Here is a 20,501-nt window from a genome sequence, read left to right on the forward strand (position 1 = left end):
GAATCACTCCATCCTCAGCCTGCACGAAAGCTCTGGACAAATGATCTGAAGCACGGGGCCCTGTGTTTGCTGCACGAGGCCCTCTGTTGGCGAGGAGGACTCCACACAGGGAAAGGTTGCAGTTTTCTGACTTTTGACGCCCTACATGAGCTGGGCAAACACTACACTGCTGGGTTGTACCTCTGTAGGTCTCTTTTTCTTTTTTTTAAAGAAAATTTTAAATTTTGAAACAGGATCTTACGATGTAGGCAGGCCGGCCTTGAACTTGTTTGTGATCCTCCTGCCTCAGCCCCCTCAATAGATACAACTCCAGGTGTGTACTATCTATCACGGCTGGCTGGGGACCTACCTCTGAATCCTTGCTGCTTAGCATGGCCATTCCTCCGATAGACTTCCTCTCTGGTTTGTGCTCCTCCCCTCTACAGGTCACTTTCTAGACTTTGGAAGTGCCTAGAACGTTTAAGAAATGCCAGGATGGGGAATGCCGGGATAGTTTTATGTCAACTTGACACGAGCTAAAGCTATCAGGAGGGAACCTCATTTAAGAAGATGCCTCCAAAGCGCAAGGTCCTGGGTTCAATCCCCAGCCCGAAAAAAAAAAAAAAAAAAAAAAAAAAAAAAAAAAAAAAAAAAGAAGATGCCTCCATAAGCAGGAGAGGTAGCACATGACTTTAATCCCAGCACTCAGGAGGCAGAGGCAGGTGGGTCTGAATTCAAGGCCAGTCTGGTTTATAGAGTGAGTTCAAGGACAGCTAGGGCTACACAGAGAAACCTTGTCTCAAAAAACAAAAACAAACTAAAGAACAAAAAAAAAAAAAGAGAAAAGAAAGAAAAAGAGAGAAAAAAGAAAGAAAGAAAGAAAGAAAGAAAGAAAGAAAGAAAGAAAGAGAGAAAAAATGGAAAGAAAAGAAAAAAGAAAATGCTGGGCTCTCTTTTTCTGGCTGGAACCATGGACGCTGTACCAGAGAAGAAAAAGAAGGTTGCCGCTGCACCAGGAACCCTTAAGAAAAAGCGAAGGAATTTCTCAGAGTTGAAGGTGAAGCGCCTGAGGAAGACATTTCGAAAGGCAAGGAGGAAGTTCATCTGTGAGAAGGCAAAGCACTATCACAAGGAGTGCAGGCAGATGTGCCCGACTGAGATTCGCATGGCTAGGACGGCAAGGAGAGCTGGGAACGTCTATGCCCGCAGAACCAAAATTGGCCTTCGTCATCAGAATCCGAGGCACCGACGGAGTAAGCCCAAAGGTGCGCAAGGTGTGACAGCTGCTTCGTCTTCAGCAGATCCTCAATGTCACCTTTGTTAAGCTCAACAAGGCTTCAGGTAACACGCGGAGGATTGTGGAACCGTACATGGCACGGTGGTACCCCAGCCTGAAGTCAGTAAACGAGCTCATCTACAAGCGAGGCTATGGCAAAATCAATACAAAGCGCGTTGCCTTGACAGATAATTCTTTTATTGCTTGATCTCTTGGTAAATTTGGCATCATCTGCATGGAGGATCTAATTCATGAGATCTATACAGCTGGGAAACGCTTCAAGGAAGCAAATGACTTCCTATGGCCCTTCAAACTATCCCCACGAGGTGGAATGAAGAAAAAGACAACTCACTTTAGAAGGTGGAGATGCTGGCAACAGGAAGACCAGATAAACAGGCTTATTAGATGGTGAACTAAGGTGTTGCCCGTGGTATTTTTATAACCTGGTCAGTTAATAAACAGTCACAGCTTGGAAAAAAAAAAGAAGGAAAGAAAATGCTGGGCTGGAGAGATGGCTCAGTGGTTAAGAGCACTGACTGCTCTTCCAGAGGTCTTGAGTTCAATTCCCAGCAACCACATGGTGGCTCACAACCATCTGTAATGGGATCTGATGCCCTCTTCTGGTGTGTCTGAAGACATCGACAGTGCACTCACATACATAAAATAAATAAATAAATCTTAAGAAAAAGAAAATGCTTCCATAAAAATCAGGCTGTAGGCAAGCCTGTAGGGGCATTTTCTTAACTAGTGATTGATGTGGGTGGGACCCTTCCTGGGCTGGTGGTCCTGGGTTCTATAAGAAAACAGGCTAAGCAGGGGGTTGGGGATTTAGCTCAGTGGTAGAACCCTTGCCTAGGAAGCACAAGGCCCTGGGTTAGGGTTAGGGTTAGGGTTAGGGTTAGGGCTCCGAAAAAAAAGGAAAAAAAAAAAAAAAAAGAAAACAGGCTAAGCAGCAAGCCATGGGGAGCAAACCAGTGAGTAGCTCCCCTCCAGGTTCCTGTCCTGGCTTCCTTCAGTGATGGACTACGATGTGGAAGTGTAAGTCAAATAAAATAAACCCTTTCCTCTCCAACTTAACTTTCGGCCATGGTGTTTCACCTCTGGCTTCCCTCAGTTGCCTCCAAACCTCTGCTTTTCGCTCCTTCCACAGCCTCCTAAGCCTTCATCTGATGTTATGCCTACGCCTTGTCCTTCCTCTCACCCAACTACAATGGAACTCATTCTCTTCTGTGAAGGAAATCCAAAGCCCATCACACACAAGCCAGCTTCTGGGTCCATGCCTGTCCACTGCCACCTCAAACTACAAGAGGGTCGGTGCTAGACACTAGGTTTTGGCACAGCACAAGCCTATCCACGTGTTCAGCTTAGTGAGAACTCATAACTCTCCTGCCCATATAACTCTGGGCTCTGACTGTGAGGAGAGATGGTAACTATCACTGACGAAGCATTTTCAGTTCAAAGAAAGATTTTAGTCCCTCATGTGCAGGAGGGTGGGGCAGGCCAGCTCAGAGATGCCAGCCAAGCCATCCAAGTTCACACTGACATGAAGTGCAGGGCTGAGGAAAAAGGCCGTTCCTCTGTACAAACCCAGAGGTGTGGGAACCCCGCCCCTGCGGCACAGGGGCTGCACTGAGAGATGCACTGAGGTCTTGGATCCTATGCCTATGCCGTGAGGATAAAACGAAAGCGTATCTAACTCTTGGGCAACCCGTGAGAAAAACTTCATGATGGGCCAGTCCCTGAGAACTAGAAATATCAACTTCCTCCAGAGCCCAAGCAATCGGCTCCTCTCCAGCCTTTGCTGCTTACCCTGACTACCATCTGCCCAGAACTTCTGAGGAACTCACTGAAAAAAATTATAAATTTACTCTTTTTCTGTTAAAAAACGAGACCAGGCCAGTTAGCGACCATAGCAGATCCTCATCATCAGACGTGGAAGGAGAGCCATTAGACGCTGGGTGTCACCGCCATTCTCCAGGTTCTCTAGAGCCACAGTGGCTGCATCATTGTCGCTCCCTTTCAGAGTACTGGACTGATTCTCTCACACTAATAGTCAGGACACAGCACATACCTGGGTGGTGCTATTGAACCCTTTGGGGTGTGCTATTCCTAATTTCAACTTACGTTCTAGCCAGAAGCCAAGTGGTATTCGCTCTTCCTCCTGTGATAGCTGATTGGTGTGGTGTCTTGGTCAGGGCTGGTGGGACCACAGCCTGAACCCAGGCTCTCAGTCAGCCTGGGCAGAATACCTGAACTCCACTACTTCACCTCAAAAGACGAGTGCTCCAGACGTGGTAGGTATTTAGCCTTCTGACTAGAAAACGTGGAGTTCCACGAGACAGACACAGAGGAAAGCTTGGCATGCACCTGCATATTCTCATTAAATTTCTCACTGGAAGGACTGCTACTTCCTTTTGTTTGTTTCAATACTGGGTTTCTCTGTGTGGCCCTGGCTGTCCTGGAACTCACTCTGTAGACCAGGCTGTTCTTGGACTCAGTAATCTGACTGCCTCCGCCTTCTGAGTGCCGGGATTAAACTGGGCATCACTATTGCCACCTCCCTTTTCCATACAAAGGAAGGAAGGTTGGGAAGGTTGTTCAGAGTCTCAGGGATAAAAGCTGGCCAGGCAGGGATCTAACCTGCACATCTAAACTCCGGATTGGATACACGGAAGTTGCTGCAAACAGCCGTTCTGTACTTGCTCCTTAGTGACCAGTGGGATCCTTTAACGTGTGGTTGAGGAATCCTGGATTCCACTGGGAAAACAAAGATCTCCCCACACCACCCAGCCACCCAGCACTGGAGCTTCTGAGGGAGAGGGAAAGAATCTGAACTTTATATTATTATACCTTTGTTGTTGTTGTTATTGTTATTGTTTTGAGACAGTGTAACAATAACACTGTGTAACCCAGGCTGTCCTGGAACTCACTCTGTCGAACAAATTTAGAGCTCCACCTGCCTCTGCCTCCTGGGTGGGACGAAAGGTGTGCGCCATTCCTCCCATCCCCTAACCTGTGCACCGACCTATATATTAAACAACACCCAGTGGTTCTGATCCACACTGTAAGCTGAGAACACCACCTACTTTTCCCCAGGCACTTCCCCATTCGATTCCATCTTGCTGTCACAGTAACCTGAGAATTGGACAGAAAAACCACTATCGCTCCCTCACTGCAGATGAGGACACACGGACAGTTCAGTTTATTCTGAAGGCTGCTTGGTCACCGTGAGGGTAGGAGCTGCTTAAACCTTGATGTAATGGGGACTTCCACCTTGACGTGCTATTACTCATTTGAAACTCCACTGTGGTCCTCTCCCTCTTTCTTCACGATACTATACAGGGATCAGTTTAGAAGGCACGGCCGCTCTGCACGAGCTGAGCCGTCGGTGTAACTCAGCGACAGAACTGATTTCTAGCATGCATGAGGCCCTGGGTTCCATTCCAGCAACACATGCACGCGCACATGTGCGAGCTCAAATACATGTGTGCTGGCTGACGTGACCCTCGCTGAGGCTGGCTGTGGGAATCGATTTCTTATACCCAGCTTCCTGATAGGACTTAATAAGAATTGGTGAGGAGTAGATAGTCATTCTAGAGATTTATAGTATGCATTACTGGTTTTTATATAAAAGTTTAAATTTGTGATTCTTCTAAGATTCTTAGAAGATGAATTTTAGAGATAAATAATAAAATAATTACTCCTTGCTGTCTGCCAGTGAGAGAAAACAGAAAGAAAAAAAAAATATGTGCTGACAGCTTCAAAACCAGTTGTTGCTTCTACAAGAGTCAGTCTCGAGGGAGTGGGGCATCCGACCTCTGATCCAATCACAAGTGCTTCAGAGTGCTATCGGTAAGGCCTAGCCATAAGATAACAGAGACACAGAAGCAAACAGTCTTAATTTAAGTCTGATGTGGATGCCTAGGGCTATTTTGGTAACGGTGAGGAACAAGAAAAAAGAGAATTTGTTGCTGGGTTTGGTGGCACATGCCTTGCATCCTGGCACTCGGGAGGCAGAGATAGGAGGATTTCTCAGTCTGAGGCCAGCCTAATCTACATAGAGAATTCCAGGATAGCCAGAGCTATGTAGAGAGACCCTGTCTCAAATCCCTGCCCCCGAAAAGAGAGCGTTTATTAGCACCCCTCTAACACTACCCAAGGAGAGAGAAGGGCAGTATTAGGCTTTAGTTGGGGGGAAAGAAAGCTAAGCAGTATAGTGGACGGCTATCGCAGCAAAAGGCACAACAATGACCACATTATAGACAGAGAGGTCTTTTCTGTTTGTGTTTGTTTGTTTTTTTGAGACAGGGTTTCTTTCTGTAGAATTCAGGAATTCACTCTGTAGACCAGGCTGGCTTCAAACTCAGAGATCTGCCTGCCTCTGCCTCCCGAGTGCTGGGATTATAAGCGAGCTCCACCACCAGCGGCCGGCTATAGACAGAGGTCTTACTCTATTGTCCATTTCAGAAGAAAAGGTCTTGCCCCAGTGGGGATGTTGCACAGTAGAGATGATGAGGCTGCAGATAGGAAGGACTTTATTCAAGGTCTCTAAAGCATCATTCTACCAAGGCACCATTCACCGAGACTGCTCCATTCTAGGAAGTCTGCTTCGCCGTGGGGCACAGAGGTGGACTAGATATCGTCCCACCCTTGGAAAACTACACTTGAAGACTGCAGCTGGGCGTGTAAACAAACACCGACAGGGATATAGCTCGGGTATGAGGAAGATAACAAGGAGGGTGAAAAAACTCTCCTCTGATTGGTGGGCATGGGGGTGGGGGTGGGGCTCCTCCAGAGGAGGCGCTGTATCAGCTGATGAAGCCGGCTGATTGCCAGGCTGACAAGAGGCTCTGAGCTTGAAGGAGCCACAGAACCCTGAGCACATCCATTAGTTACACTGTAGCCCACACGTAAACAGTGACCGCAGAGGAAGCAGGATGATGAGGAGAGCTAGACCACTGTATAGCAGGTTGGGGGCAATTGGGCAACTAAAGACACACACAGGCTGTTTATTAGACACACCGAAGCAAGCAGGGACTCTCAATGGCTAGGACATAAAGTCTCAGACACCAAGGACAGTGTGCAGTCTCAGGTGCTGACTTAGCTCAAGTCTACAGCTGGCTGTGTTATGGTCACACCAAGTTTGCTTGCCAACCACTGCTCACTACCAGTAGAATGGTGGCCTTTGTCCTGAGGCCACGTCTTTGTGAACCTGTTCATTTTAACTGCTAAATTTATTAAGAATCGGATGGTGGCCTTTGAAGATTATCATGCACTGTCGTTTTGTAACGCTAATGCTGGGAAATTCAGGGGACGAGATGTGGCTTAGTGGTGGAATGCTTGCCTGGTAACCATGAGGTCTTGGATAGATCCCCTGTAGTGCAGAAAATGAAATCACCTCAAGAACAGGGCTGGAGAGATGGTTCAGTGGTTAGATCACCTGTGGCTCTGGCAGAGCATCTGGGTTTGAATGCCAGCACATAACCAACTGTAACTCTAGTTTCAGGAGATCTAAAAGCCTCTTCTGGTCTCTGAAGGCAGCAGAGTGTACATGATGCAGACACACATGCAGGCAGAACACCCGTGCACATTACTTAGCTGTAACCCGTAGACCTGGAGTTACAACTGTAGGTGCTGAGAATTGAACCAAACCCAGATCTGCTACAGAAGCCACAAGTGACCTTAACCACAGAGCCATCGCTCCAATCCCTATTTAAAAACCTCACAAAATAACAGCAAACAGTGTTAGACATTCAGTATCACAATCTTCATTCCCACAGATTCTTCTGACTGCACTGGGAGGAAGAAATCCTTTTGCCATACCACCAACACATCTCTGAGGCAATGCCCGCAGAGCCATTAGAAGACCTGAGATCCCTCCCTGGTTGACAACAGCTTACTGTGTGATCTCAGTCAAGCCTTTAAACCTCTCCCTGCTTCAGCTTCTTCTTTGATAAAAGATTTAAGGTGAGAAAACGATTGCACACCCCGCACACCCCGTTAGGTCAATGCTAGAATAAGCAATGGTAGTCGGAAGAAGGTGGGGCTGGCTGGCTACACACAGACTGTGGGCCTGGGCTTTGGACCTCAGGTCTAGAGACACAGTCACCTGTAGAGGTGCGGACATGCTTTGAGAGTCTACCTACAGGCGGACAACTGAAATCAGTGTGGCCAAATCCCTGGCACAGGTAGGACTTTGGGACCTACACTGGGCAGCGTAGTGCAAACCCTTAGAGCCCACCCAACTGGGGTACTGAGGCAGAAGATCAACTGACTCAAGCCCAAGAGTTTAAAACCAGCCTGGGCCACACAGTGAGACCCTATCTCAAAAAAAAAAAAAAAAAAAAAAAAAAAAGGGAGGAAGAGGAAGAAGGAAGCAGAAGAAGGAAGAGGAGGAGGAGGAGAAGGAGGGGGAGGAGGGGGGGTTGGAGGAGGAGGAGGAGCAGCAGCAGCCGCCGCCTCTGCCGGGGGCTAACCTGGGCATCAGGAGAACTGCCACAGAGATCTTTAGTTTGGCCAAACTAGCCCTGCCTGTACTGCAGAGCCCAGGTTGGCTGCAGCCAAGCTACGCTCAGCAGCCTGACCCAGGCACCCAAACCAACCTGCTTCTGCTTCACGGTGTCACTTTTATTTCACTGCTGGCCACTTATTTACTCGCCTTTACTTCTGTTTTGTTTGCTTATGACAGGGTCTCATGAAGCCCAGTGTGGGCAGTGAAGGAAACCCTGTGTGTGTGAAGACCTGAGAGGGTATGTGTTGTTGACACGAGACAGCCATTGGGACAAAGCCTCAGACATAAGGGAAACTGGCAAAGGTGCCCTGTCCCCTGTCCCCTCAGTAAGGCTCATGTGACGGCAATGCCATCGTCTGTTTGGAGTCTAAATGTTGACAGTGTGTGTGGAAAATGTTCACCTTCGATTGCTCTCCTGGGTGTTTGTGGCCTGGAGACTGCTCCCGTACAGAGCCTGCTCCTACTGAGATCAGCTGAACCGGCCTCCTTGTTCTCTGTATGTAATAACCCAGCCTCCCTGCTTATCTATATGCAGTAATCCACTACCTTGTTCAGCCGTATATAACACCTCCTCTGTGTCCAACTCTATATAATAAACACTCAGAGCTTCTGGGTGCTTCTCGGCCAGAGCCCAGTCCACTAGACCCCAGCCTTTCCATACACAAATCTCTCACTTCTTCATCCCCTTGTGCCCAAGCCAGGGTTCTAGGCTACAAGCCCCAGGCTGGCCTCAAACTCATGTGTAGCTGAGACTGTCTCACCTGATGGTTAGTCGGTTTACTTAATTCATTTATTTTTTGTCAACCTGACACAAGCTGGTGGCATCTGGGAAGATGGAGCCTCTACTGATAAATTATTTCCGTCAGGTTGGCCTGTAGATGAGTCTGCGGAACATCTTCCCGATAGTGACTGATGTTCGAAGGCCCAATCCACTGTGGGGTGGGGCCACCTCTAGGCAGGCAGTCCTGGTTATAAAGAAAACAAGCTGAGCAAGCCACGAGAGCAGGTCGGTAAGCAGCACTCCTCTGGGCTCTCTGCTTCAGTTCCTGCCTCCACATTCCAGCCCTATCTCCCCTCGAAGTGGACTAGGTGTGGGAGTGTAAGATAAAATAAACTCTTCCCCACCCGAGTTGCTTCTGGTCGTGTTTATTACAATTCAGGATGAGTGTGGGCCGGGGCAGCTGAACTCACTCCTCCTCCCTGCTCTTCTTCCCAGAGGTCCCCAGCACCCGGGGCTTGTTCCTGTCTGGGCTGAACCTACAGAGAATGCAGCTCAGGGCTGCTGGGCCTCTCCTCCGCACTGTAGAAGACCAAGGTTTATCTTCTTACCTGAACTTACAGACAATTTCCCAAAACCCAGTGTCTTAAACCAATTCCTCCCTGCCCTGTGGGAACTGCAGCTGTTCAGGTGCGGAAGGAAAGTGAAAGTGCAGGAAAGGCCTCACTTACATCACAGCTTGGGTAATTCCTTCAACGACCTCTGCTTCCTACGCCAAAGATGTGTTGTTGGTGACGGAATGAGGGACAAAAACCCCGAAAGTCCCCAAGGAGTCACGCGTGTCAGAACAGAGATAATTGCACAAGTAAACCTAAAGTACAAGAGGAGCTTCGATAGCGAGGAACACCGGAGTCTCTGCTAGGGAACCATCTGAACTAAGTGCAGAGGCTAATTAGGCAAAAGGAGGAGGAGCTGGTATTCCAGGCCCAGGGTGCAGAACAATACAAGCCTTGTCTGCAGGGAAGAAGAGTAATGAGACTGGGGCAGAGAGCAAGAGCTCTGGGCACAGGCTCTGTGGGGCTGATGCAGTACGGTTATGTGCTCTATTTTTTTAAGCAATGGGGATTATCCTGGAGCCCCGTGCATGCTCAGTGAACTCTACCACTAAGTTGCATGCTCAGTTGCATATATTTAAAATTTACTTTTTATGTGTTTATGACAGTTGTACCTGAAGGAATATGTATTTACCACAAATGTGCAGTGCCAGAGACGGCCAGCAGAGGGTGTAGGATCTCCTAGAACTGGACTAGAGTTACAGACGGCTGTCAGTCGCCACGTGGGTACTGGGAACTCCACTTGGGTTCTCTCAAGAGTTCTTAACCACTCAGTCATTTCTCCAGTTCCCAGAGTTTTTTGTTTGTTTGTTTGTTTGTTTGTTTGTTTAAAGATTTATTTATTTTCTTTTTTTCTTGGTTTTTCAAGACAGGATTTCTCTGAGTAGCCCTGGCTGTCATGGAACTTGCTTTGTAGACCAGGCTGGCCTTGAACCACAGAGATCTGCCTGCCTGTTCCTCCTAAGTGCTGGGATTAAAGGCATGCACCCCAGCCTGGGTACTTTCGTATAATTATGTGTGTGGGTGTGTACATGTGAATAAGGTACCAGAGGAGGGCACAGACGTCAAATCCCCTGGGACTGGGCTGCAGGCAGTTGGGAACACCTTGGCGTGGGTGCTGGAGACTGAACTCAGGTCCTCTGCGAGAGCAGTCTTGACTGCTAAGGCACCTCGCGCCCTCAGCTGCTTGAGAGAACAGCTGTTTGGAAGGCAGGAGAGTGGAGGGGAGACTGACGGCTGTGCAGGCGGGAGCTGACAACAGGAATAGGCAGGCAGACTAGGAAATGGAACGAGCAAACACACTCATAAGTAAAATAAGCCAGAGATAAAACCAAGAGGCTCGGGCTAGAGATGATTCAGAAGCCAAGAGACTTTCCAGCTTTCCCAGAGGATCCATCATCAGGTGTCTCACAAGCACCTTTAACTCTAACTCCAAGGGATCCAACACCTTCTTCTGGTCTCTGAGGGCATCCCCACACATGTGGTACATACGGGTAGGTATGGTGGTAGACACCTTTAATCCCAGCATTCGGGAGGCAGGGCAAGCAATCTCTGTGAGGTTGGTGTCAGCCTGGTCTACAGGGTGAGTTTCAGGACAGCCAGGGCTGCACAGAGAAACCCCGTGTCGAAAAACAAAACAAAACAAAACAAAAGTCACAGACAACAACAAAAAGCCAACTGACTAAATCTTAAAAAAGAAAGGAGGGGGGCTGGAGAGATGGCTCAGTGGTTAGGAGCACTGACTGCTCTTCCAGAGGTCCTGAGTTCAAATCCCAGCAACCACATGGTGGCTCACAACCATCTGTAATGGGATCTGATGCCCTCTTCTCGTGTGTCTGAAGTCAGTGACAGTGTATTCACATATATGAAATAAATTAATAAATCTTTAAAGAAAAAAAAGGAAGAAGAAGGGGAGGAAGAAGAGGAGGAGGAAGAAGAAGAAGATGGTGGTGGGAGGAGGGAAATGTAAAACACCAGACAAACAAAAACTGACGGGCAGGGCTATAAAGCATGAGACATGAAGGACTCCTTCCCATTGGTGACGTAGGCAGATGTGGGATGGTAGTGTCTGTCACTCAGAGAATTTGGTGTGTGAGGGGCCAGCTTAAGGGAGACCACGGCAGGTCCCAGCTAAGTCTAGTGCAGCTAGAAGCTCTCTGAACGACAAACGGAAGTGGGCCGTGGTAGTGTTTGCCTGTGAGTTCCAGCTACTTACGAGGCTGAGGCGCAATGACTGCTTGAAAACAATCTGGGCAATGCTGTAAGACTCCACTTGTTGAGAACAACAAAACGGATGTGTCAGGTAGCTAGCAGGACATACTGAGTTAGAGCTCAGGGGAGGGCTGGGGCAGGGGGACCTGGCCTTGGGGTCTGTGTGTAGTGGACAGCGGAAGTCAGAGTGCTCGGGGAGAGGAGTACACTACAGAGGCCTCACCACGGGCCTGGGAGAAAAAGGAAACTTGCAATTACCAAAGAGGCTGGAGGGAAACAGGAGCATGCGTGGATGTCATAAAGAAGCCAAAAGTGACAGAGTCGGACATGATGACTTAGCCGATAATCCCAGCCCAGGAAGCTGAAGATTGTGGATGAGGTTCTGAGGAACTTCACGTGTATGGCTGATTTTAATCCACAGACCTAACCCTGGTGGGGACCAGCCCCTCTGCATAGGCCAGGAAGCTGTGATTTAAGTCCACTCAGCCGGACTCCAACAGACTCGTTTTTCTCAGATGTCCAGGGCACCAATTCATTTTTCTGTGCTAATACCATGACCATATCCTTCTCCTCCACTCCACCGCGGCCACCGCTGCCACTAGTTGAGTAGCCCTTAACCTAAATGCCTGGGCCCAGAACTGCTGCCTAGTTTTTCAATTTTGGGGATATGAACATAATCTTATAAACACGAGTCAAGTCTAATGCTTGTAAAGTTCGTTTATGTTCCATGCCACCCTTCTACCTAAAGCCTAAAGGTGTCTGTCACAGGAGGTCGTGTGCATGACAATCACACCAGCATCCGAGGTGGCAGGGAGGCCATACTGGATGAAGGCTGAAGGGCAGCTGTGAACAGACTGGCCAGGCTGCCCTCTGCTCCGTCACTAAGAACACTATCACAGGAGGCAGAACGAGTGGAGGTCAGACTACGGGGCCGAATCAGGGATGTTCTGGTTCTGCAGTCCCTGCCTTTCTGGGTCAGTTATGGAGCTGAGCTAGAATGGTTCTTCTGCATCCCCAGTAGTGCCTAAGCTCGGTTCCTTGAACACAGCAGATGTCTGGAATTAAATGTTGACCCTGAATATGAGAAGTACTGTTCACTCCACATTACACCCATTCCGGAATTTTCAGAATGCTTTTTCATTATTTTTATTTTTGAAATGGGTCTCACAGTATAGCCCTGGCTAGACTGGAACTGGATATGCAAATCAGGCTGGCTTCTGCCTCCTGAATGCCAGGGTTAAAGGCACGTGCCATTCGCTTCATTTTCACAATCACTCCGGAGAGCGGTTCCTTTTAATTTCCTTTTACTGTAATCCAGACTGGCCTCGCTCTCAAACTTCCCTTGCCTCTGCCTTCTGAACGCTGGGTTAAATTTAGGTCTGTGCCACTGTGCCTGTGGCAGGTTATTTCCTTGGACTCATAGAAAAGAAACGAGGCTCACAGGGGTTAAGGAGCCAGACCCCAGGTACACACAGCCTGGTTCAGCTAACTCCTGGGAGTCCCAGTGAGGAGAGCGTCCTTGGGGAACCAGAGAGAACTAAACTCACAAGCCAGCTATGACCTAGAAAGGGCAGTTCGCACCTGTAAGGGGAGGGGTGCAGCAAGATCAGACATTCCGTCTTCCTTAGCTATCTAGAAAGTTCCAAGAATGCTGGCCCTGGTGCTGTACGCCTTTAATCCCAGCACTCTAGTGGTAGAGGAAGACCAATCTGTGATATCAAAGGTAGCCTGGTCTACACACGCCAGCCAGGGTACATAGTAGGACCCTCAAAAAAAAATTAACTAATTTTAAAAGTGGGCTGCGTAACTCAGTGGTATGTGGATGTGTAGTGTGAGCTCAGCACGGAGTCCTAACCTAGATATGCGTGCGCACGTGCGAGAGCACACACAGAGTCAGCTGTACCGCAGGAGACATCTTGCTAACAGGCCTTTCTGTTTTACTGTAGAGTAGAGGTGTGAGGGTTGAATCAGATGAGCAAAGCTCTTAGTCCGATGCCCACAGGCAGCTGTCCCTCCCTCTCCAGCTTTTTGCTTCTGTCTAAAGGCTACAAGGCTTCTAACGTCAAGAAGCAAAGTGCAAGAGGCACTTTGAGGCACACTGAGGTCACATGCTGCTACATCCCAGAGTTTCCGGAGGGAAGAGGAAGGCCCAGGTGTCTGTCCTTCCTTCCTTTCTGTCAGGCAGGCCCCAGCCAGCATCCATAGTCGGCTTCAGTGGCCTGCCTGTTTGTGGTTTCCTCAGAGATAAACTGGATAAACAATCTCTTTCCTGAGACGTCACAGGCAGTCAAAACCTGGGCCAGCACCTGCAGTGACCAGCAGAGGGCGGAGTGGCTCCACAGCCTGCCACCAGGAGCCTAAGGCAGAGTTGACAGCACTCTCGCACCGAGGAAGGCAAGCAGACTTAGCTGACACTAGCTGTGCTTGGCTCACATTACAGAAGCTGAAATGGGGTTAAATGATGAGCTCATAATTCAGGAGCACGTGCCAAGACGCACAACAGCAGGAGCCTGGGTTCAGGTCCCAGGCAAGCGTCTAGCTGGCTCTGCAAGGTTAGTAGGTAACTCTCCGTTCACTAGCTTTATTATTTACATCTGTGTGTCTGTTTATTTTGAAGCAGGGTCTCTCACTTGGCAGCCATGAATTCATGATCCGAGTGCTTTGGTGCTCAGAGTACAAGGCTGAAGTACCAGACCTGGCTTGGTTCTGGCATGTGCTTTTGAGACAAGGTCTTACTGTATAGTCTAGGCTGGCCTCAAGCTCACAGCACCCCTGAGGCAGCCTCTCAAGTGGCTGTTTATTTTTGAAGTAAGTAAAACAAGTAATTCATTTACTGAGTTATCTTCAAGAGCAAATAAGCAAATGTTTGTAAAATGGTCAGGACAGGATCTGGCATGGAGTGCTAATTTGTGGTTCCCAGACCTGTAACTAGGATGCCACACCTAGATGGGGACAATTAATATGGCTTAGTACTTCAAAAGTACTGAGAGATGGATCAGTGGTTAAGAGCACTGACTGCTCTTCCAGAGGTCCTGAGTTCAATTCCCAGCAACCACATGGTGGCTCACAACCATCTGTGATGAGATTTGATGCCCTCTTCTGGTGTGTCTGAGGACAGATACAGTGTGCTTAGATATAATAAATAAATCTTTAAAAAGAAAAAGAAGTACCTGTCACCAGCCAACTGTTACCCTACAGTCTCTGCTTCTCTGTATGCTGCACCCTCTGGGTTCACGAACGGAGCAGACACAGCGTGCTGCCCTATAGGGTGAGCACAGGCTCCCTCCCACTGGCATTAGCCCTTCCCCAGAGGGCAGGCACTGTCAAACGCTTCTGACAAGATATGGTTCAGTCTGTGCTTGTCACCCTGAGAAAGGCCAGACAGTCCCCAGTGTCCTAGGGTGGTAGGTTCCCTTTGTTAATGGAGCTAGGGACCAGACCCAACAGTAGCAGTTCAGTTCAGAGCTGTGGAAGACGGACAGGGGCAGCGTCTCCTTCTCCTAGGACCCTGCTTAACAGGCTAAACTCCTGTGGTAAGAGGGAACCACCGGGAAATGAAAGCTGGGTTGTGGTGATACGTCCTGACAACAGCTATTCCAGAGGCCTAGACAGGAGGGCCTCAAACTTGAGGCTCGCCTGAGAAGCTCATGGAAGTACCAACTTGGACAACTTGGTCTCAAGATAAAATTCTGTAAGGACCAGGGTTGCAGCTCAGTGGTAGAACAAACAGCTTGCCCAGTATGTGAGGCCATGGGTCCAATCCCCAACGCAATTTTGTCCAATGCAAATGACAAAATCACACAGGGGCTAGGTGGATAGGGTATGAACGTCTGTAATCCCAAAGCTAAGGATACTGAGAGAGGAAGGATTTTGAGGCTACCCTGAGTTACACTGCAAAACTCTACCTCGAAGTTTAAAAAGGACCAGAGTGTAGCTCAGTTGGAAGAACGCGGCAAACTCTGGCTCAGTCAGCACAGCGTAAGCTAGGCATGGTGGGCCACGCCTGCAGTCTCAGCTCTCAGGTCGGGGGCAAAGCGGATCAGAACTTCAACCTCATCCTCAGCTCTATGCACAAGTTCAAAGCCAGCCTGGGATATGAGACGCTATTAACAAGAGGGGGAGGGGAACAAGACAGCCAGGTGGGACAGCCAGGTCACCACTCACAGTCCCACAGGCTAACTCCAGCTGCGTTGAGCATGTGCTCTGGGTCTGCTCTTAGCCCCAAGAGGGTCTAGGCCAGGAGCCTCAGAGAACAGCTCCAGATTTAGACTCAAAGAAAAGCAGGCCAGAGCCAGGCGTGGTGGCACACACCTTTAATCTCAGCACCTGGGAAGCAGAGGCAGTCAGATCTCTGTGAATTTGAGGCCAAGTTGGTCTACAAAGTGAGTCCAGGACAACCAGGGCTGGTTACACTGAAACTCTGTCTGGAAAGAAAAGAGAAAAAGGAAAAGGAAAAGGAAAAGAGAGAGAGAGAGAAAGAGAGAGAGGGGGGGGGAGAGGGAGAGAGAGAGAGGAAAAGCAGTTCAGAGGCACGCAGTTTAAATGGAGCCCATGGGAAGGAGAGGAAAAGGAACAAGGGCTGGTCAGCCATGTGTGTGGTAGCTCAGAGGAATCCTGGCCAAGAGTCAATGCCCTGAGCTACTTCCAGGAGGCCTGTGAGTTGAACTCCACCCAACAGGCCCTGGTTCCAGCCTTAAGATGTCCTGGGCGCAGGAGAACCAGGGAAGGCTTTCTGAGGTGGGACCGTAGACGTCATTCTAGATCACCATGGAACACAGTTAAGGAGGGGAGGGGTAGAGGTTGGACCAAATCCCAGCAGTCTGTTCATTCAAAATCTAGCCTCACCCAGGGAGAACAAAGGTGTTGGGGGGAGACATCTGCTTCCTTTTCTTTAACTGTGGCCCAGCTGGGGAGACCAGGGCTGGACGGAAGTCTCGAAGAATGAACTTCTCTCAGCACAGAGGGAGGGAAGATCCTGCCTCCAGCCGGCCTGTACCAGATACTCTAAACTTCACCAGAACTGCAGGAGGGCTGGGTGAAAAGATTGTAAAAGACTATTTGGGCTCCTTAGCTCCACATCCCCCTTAGCCCAGGTTGCCCCTGGGGTCAAACCAATAGCCCTTCCCAGCCCTGAAGAGCTTTCCCTGACTTGAGCAAAAGTGAAATTGGATCCAGAAGACCGGAAACCCTCCTCACTGCAAATGAGCACGCTCTGTGGAAGGCCACCAGGGCACTGATTTCTACCATGAGAAAGTTCACAAGATGAGAGATGCTCTCCTTCAGGAGAGCTATCACAGAGCCGTCTAGGCAGAGCTGTCAGGAACCCACACTCTATCACTCCTCCCCTTTCCCGCCCCATCCCCATGGGCACGAGCTTTGGTTTACAGTACCACAGTAGTTCAAAGATGCCATCCAGAAACTCCACAACCAGAGGTGTGAGTGTGTACTTGTAGGTGTGTAGATGCACGCTCTTCAGTGTTTAATCCAGTACTCCCGACAAGCCTGCGAGGTCACGTCCTTATCTTCATTTTAAAAGGGCAGGGAAGCCACCTAAGGCCGCACAATACCTGAAAGGCTCTGCTGAGCCCTTGATCTCACTCTATGCTTGCGCCCACATGCTAACACATTTTGTTTTGTTTTTGAGACAGGGTTTCTCTGTGTAGCCGTGGCTGTCTTGGAACTCACTCTGTAGACTGGGCTGGCCTCAGAGATCCGACTGCCTCTGCCTTCCAAGTGCTGGGACTAAAGGTGTGCACCGCGGCTGCCACCACCACCACCACCGCCGTTGCCACCAACTGCATACTTTTTTTTCTTTTAAAGGCAGGGTACTGCTGTGTAGCTTAGGCTGGCTTCAAACTCAGAACCTTCCACCTCAGTTTTCTGGGAGCTGGAATGACAGGTATGCCACCCCACCCATACATTTCTCTTCACGCCCTCACAAGCAAACATCCGATCAAAACTGCAAAGGGTTCAGTTTGCAGGCCAGCTCTTGGCACCCACAGTATGAGTGACCCTGAGCTGTCTTCTACTCCTCGGTGGGTGTGGCAGGCAGTCTCTCCTAGTCATGAGAAGTAACAAGAACTAGCCAGGTGTGGCAGCACATAACCCTGGGTCTGCAGAGCGAGTTCTAGGACATCCAGGACTGCACAGAGAAACCCTGTCTGGAAGCCCCACACTTCCCACCAAAGAAAAGAAAAAACAACAATAAAAAAAAAAAAACCACCAGGGCAGCTTTTCTACCCTGCCTTGCTGGTCTGAACAGAAAATAATGCTATGACTGGGAATGTGGCAGGAACACATTAGATTGTGTAGGTCGATGCCAAAGCAAGGCTGACCTCAGCCATGAATCGAAAGGAAGCTCCTAAGACGTTACCTACAGGCCGCTTAAGGCTCCAACAGTCACTGCTTCTATATGTACAACAGCCCAGGAGAAGCAGAATCCCCTTCCCCAGGGGCAGAGGGAAGAGAATCCAAGGCCATCGGAACCACAGGGAAAGCAAGGGTTGAAGCTGAAAGGAGAGAAACCATTGGTGCCTCTCCAGCTTTCAGTGGCCCGATTTCTCCGGGCCGACTTCTACCTTGAATTTGGAGGGTGGAGGAAGGCAAACACAGGAAGCTCCACTGTTCTGACAGCACAGACAGCTGTGTGTCCAGCTCACATTGCACAGTCTGTTAGCATCCATCTATCTCATTGTTAGACACGGGCACAGACAGAGGACAGGCAGCCTCTACCGAGGACGCGCCTCATTCGGAATGACTGTGGGCTAGAACTGTTGTACTCGATGGCAAGGCCTTGAAAGGAAACCGTGCCGGGTGGGTGCCTACTGCATACTCTATACTGGGGTCCCTAGTAACATCTCCATTTTCTTGTAACTGAGTCTCAGAAAGCAGAAACCAATGTGGCTTTAAAGCCTGTAAATTAAAAAAATAATAAAGAAACAAACATCTATTTGTTTGTTTGGCGTGTGTGTGTGTCTCTGTGCAGGTGCACACTCCATGGTATGCAAGGGCAGGTCAGAGGGCCACTTCCGGGAGTTGGTTCTCTCCTACCACCATGAGGGCCCAAGGACAGAACTCAGATGGCCCCGCCTGCCAGCGAGTGCCTTCTCACGCCCCCACTCACCCCCACCCCGGAAACGGGGATTACTAAGTAACTGAGCGGCTTCTCAGCTGGGCGGTGGTGGTGCACGCCTTTACTCCCAAACTTGGGGAGGCAAACACAGTCGGAGTTTGAGGCCAGCCTGGTCTACATATCGAATTCCACCAGGGCTACCCTCGGTCTCAAAAAGCAAACAAAAGAAACGGAGCCGATTCTCAACGAAAATAGGAAAGCAATAATAAAGCCAGTCACAGAAAGGAGGGACACAGAGTGGGGAGTCCTGTGGGGAAGAGAGGACACTGCCAGCCACCCAAGCTGCCACAAGGTACCTTCCTAAGTAGTGGTGTGGTCGTGGGGAAAGGAAGGCACTCTTTCTGGCCTGTTTCCACGCTGTGAAGCAAGGGTGTTGGAGAAACTCGAGAATAGCTCCTCCCCCCCGCCCAGCTCCTCCCCCTGCTCCGCTCCTCCAGGGCACCTGGCCCATCTGTGGTTCCCCTGCAGTAATCTGGCGCTGGGGCTGTTCCTCCTTGTACATTCCTTCCCTGCCCCTAACGCCCCACCAAGATTAAAATTCTCTAGCTAGAAGCTTGCTTTTTGCGTCTCTCAGATCACACAGCACAATGGGAGAGAAAGGAGAGGCACTTACCGGAAGCAGGAGCTATGCCAGGCCTCGTTGGCTGTCCGGTACAGCCTCTGGCTCAGGGGAACATAGTTGCCACAGCCCCGACACCTCCAGGCCTCTTCACCTGAAACAAAACCAAGCTGGTCAGACCCCTTAAGTAGCAGGCAGCAAGGAACAGAATTTCAGTCATGTCGAGTAACAGAAGCTCCCAGAAGGGATCAGGCTCTGCCTATGCTGTTTCCCCTCCACGAAACCTCTATAAACACTTTACAAGCCTCATCCCAACATCTCTCTAGGGAAGGGAACTCCTGCTTCAAAAGCAACCTCAATGTAAAACAAAAATGTCTCTGATAGGGCCAGTAGCACGGCTAGGCTGGTAAAGGCATCTGCCACCAAGCCTGAAGTCCTGAGTCGGCTCCCTGGGACACACATGGTGGAGGGAGAACTTACTCCGCCCTGACACACACAGGCCATGGTGTATGTAAGACATTAAACATCAGTCTTTTCGATCAAACACTGTAAAACTTTTATGACTAGGAATTCAAATATTTTTTTATCTGCCCCACCTTGTAAACCTTTATGCAAATGCTTTAATCCCTCGATCTGGTAAAACGCTGGTTTACACTGTGACCATGCTGTGTTCTTAGAACTTAAGTGACTTCAGTGGCCAGCTCCACTTTGGCTGCCCATTGCTGACCCTTATCTGAAACTAGCCGGCCCCCAGGCAACTCGGAAAAGACACTGTGACCACTTGTGTTAGAATAAAAGTGAGCTACCTGTCCTTCCCATGTGGGCAGAGTACCTTTCTCGTCATGGTGGTCTCTCCTGAGATCCTGAAAACATTCTAAAAGTGCACACAGGTAATTTAAAATAACTGATTGTTCCCTCCCTCCCTCCCCAACCCTTTCCCTCCCTCTCCTTCAAGACAAGGTTTCTCCGTGAAGCCTTGGCTAACCTGGTACTCCATAGGTAGACCTCAGCCTCCTGAGAGCTGGGACTAAAGGTGCCACCTGCCACTACACGTGACCCTCGTTCCTCCTTTTAGATAAGACAAAGCCAACCTTTAGGTGAGTCTGTGGGGCCAGCCCCGGCTACACAGCAAGATTATGTCTCGACTAGGGCTGGCAAGAGGGTTCAGTGGATAAAGGAACTTGCCACCACGTTGACCCGAGTTTGACCCCTGTGGCCCACATGGTAGAAGGAGACAGCTGACTTCCTTAAGTTGTCCCCTGGTTTTCATGCTCCAACCAGCGTCCCATGGCACAGGATCTCCTCCATACACAAATGTGAAAAGCAAAACAAACAGGAGATCATTTATTCAATCAACCAACACAACTGGTCCTCTCCACACAAAGCCACAGGATGGAGGCTGATGCTTTGGTGCTTAAAGAGAAAGTCCACTGGGAAAGAAGCACTCTCCCATACTAGAACTTTTTGCTTCAGAGGCAGAACTGTCTTAATTTGGTGACAG

At 49.4% G+C, this 20,501-nt stretch overlaps 1 protein-coding gene and 1 pseudogene across 1 annotated transcript in view; one reads left to right on the forward strand and one right to left on the reverse strand.

Moving 5' to 3' along the window:
* Nucleotides 1–20,501, reverse strand: part of Limk2 (LIM domain kinase 2) — a 67,330-nt gene that overhangs the window by 33,336 nt on the left and 13,493 nt on the right. Inside the window, exon 2 of the mRNA XM_032916051.1 lies at nucleotides 19,055–19,154. Within this exon, the coding sequence (XP_032771942.1) occupies nucleotides 19,055–19,154 (100 nt within the window). The remainder of the gene's footprint in view (nucleotides 1–19,054; nucleotides 19,155–20,501) is intronic.
* On the forward strand, nucleotides 950–1,717 carry LOC116912138 (annotated as a pseudogene).

The sequence above is a fragment of the Rattus rattus genome, chromosome 11, assembly GCF_011064425.1.
Source record: "Rattus rattus isolate New Zealand chromosome 11, Rrattus_CSIRO_v1, whole genome shotgun sequence".
NCBI classification, from domain to species: domain Eukaryota; kingdom Metazoa; phylum Chordata; class Mammalia; order Rodentia; family Muridae; genus Rattus; species Rattus rattus.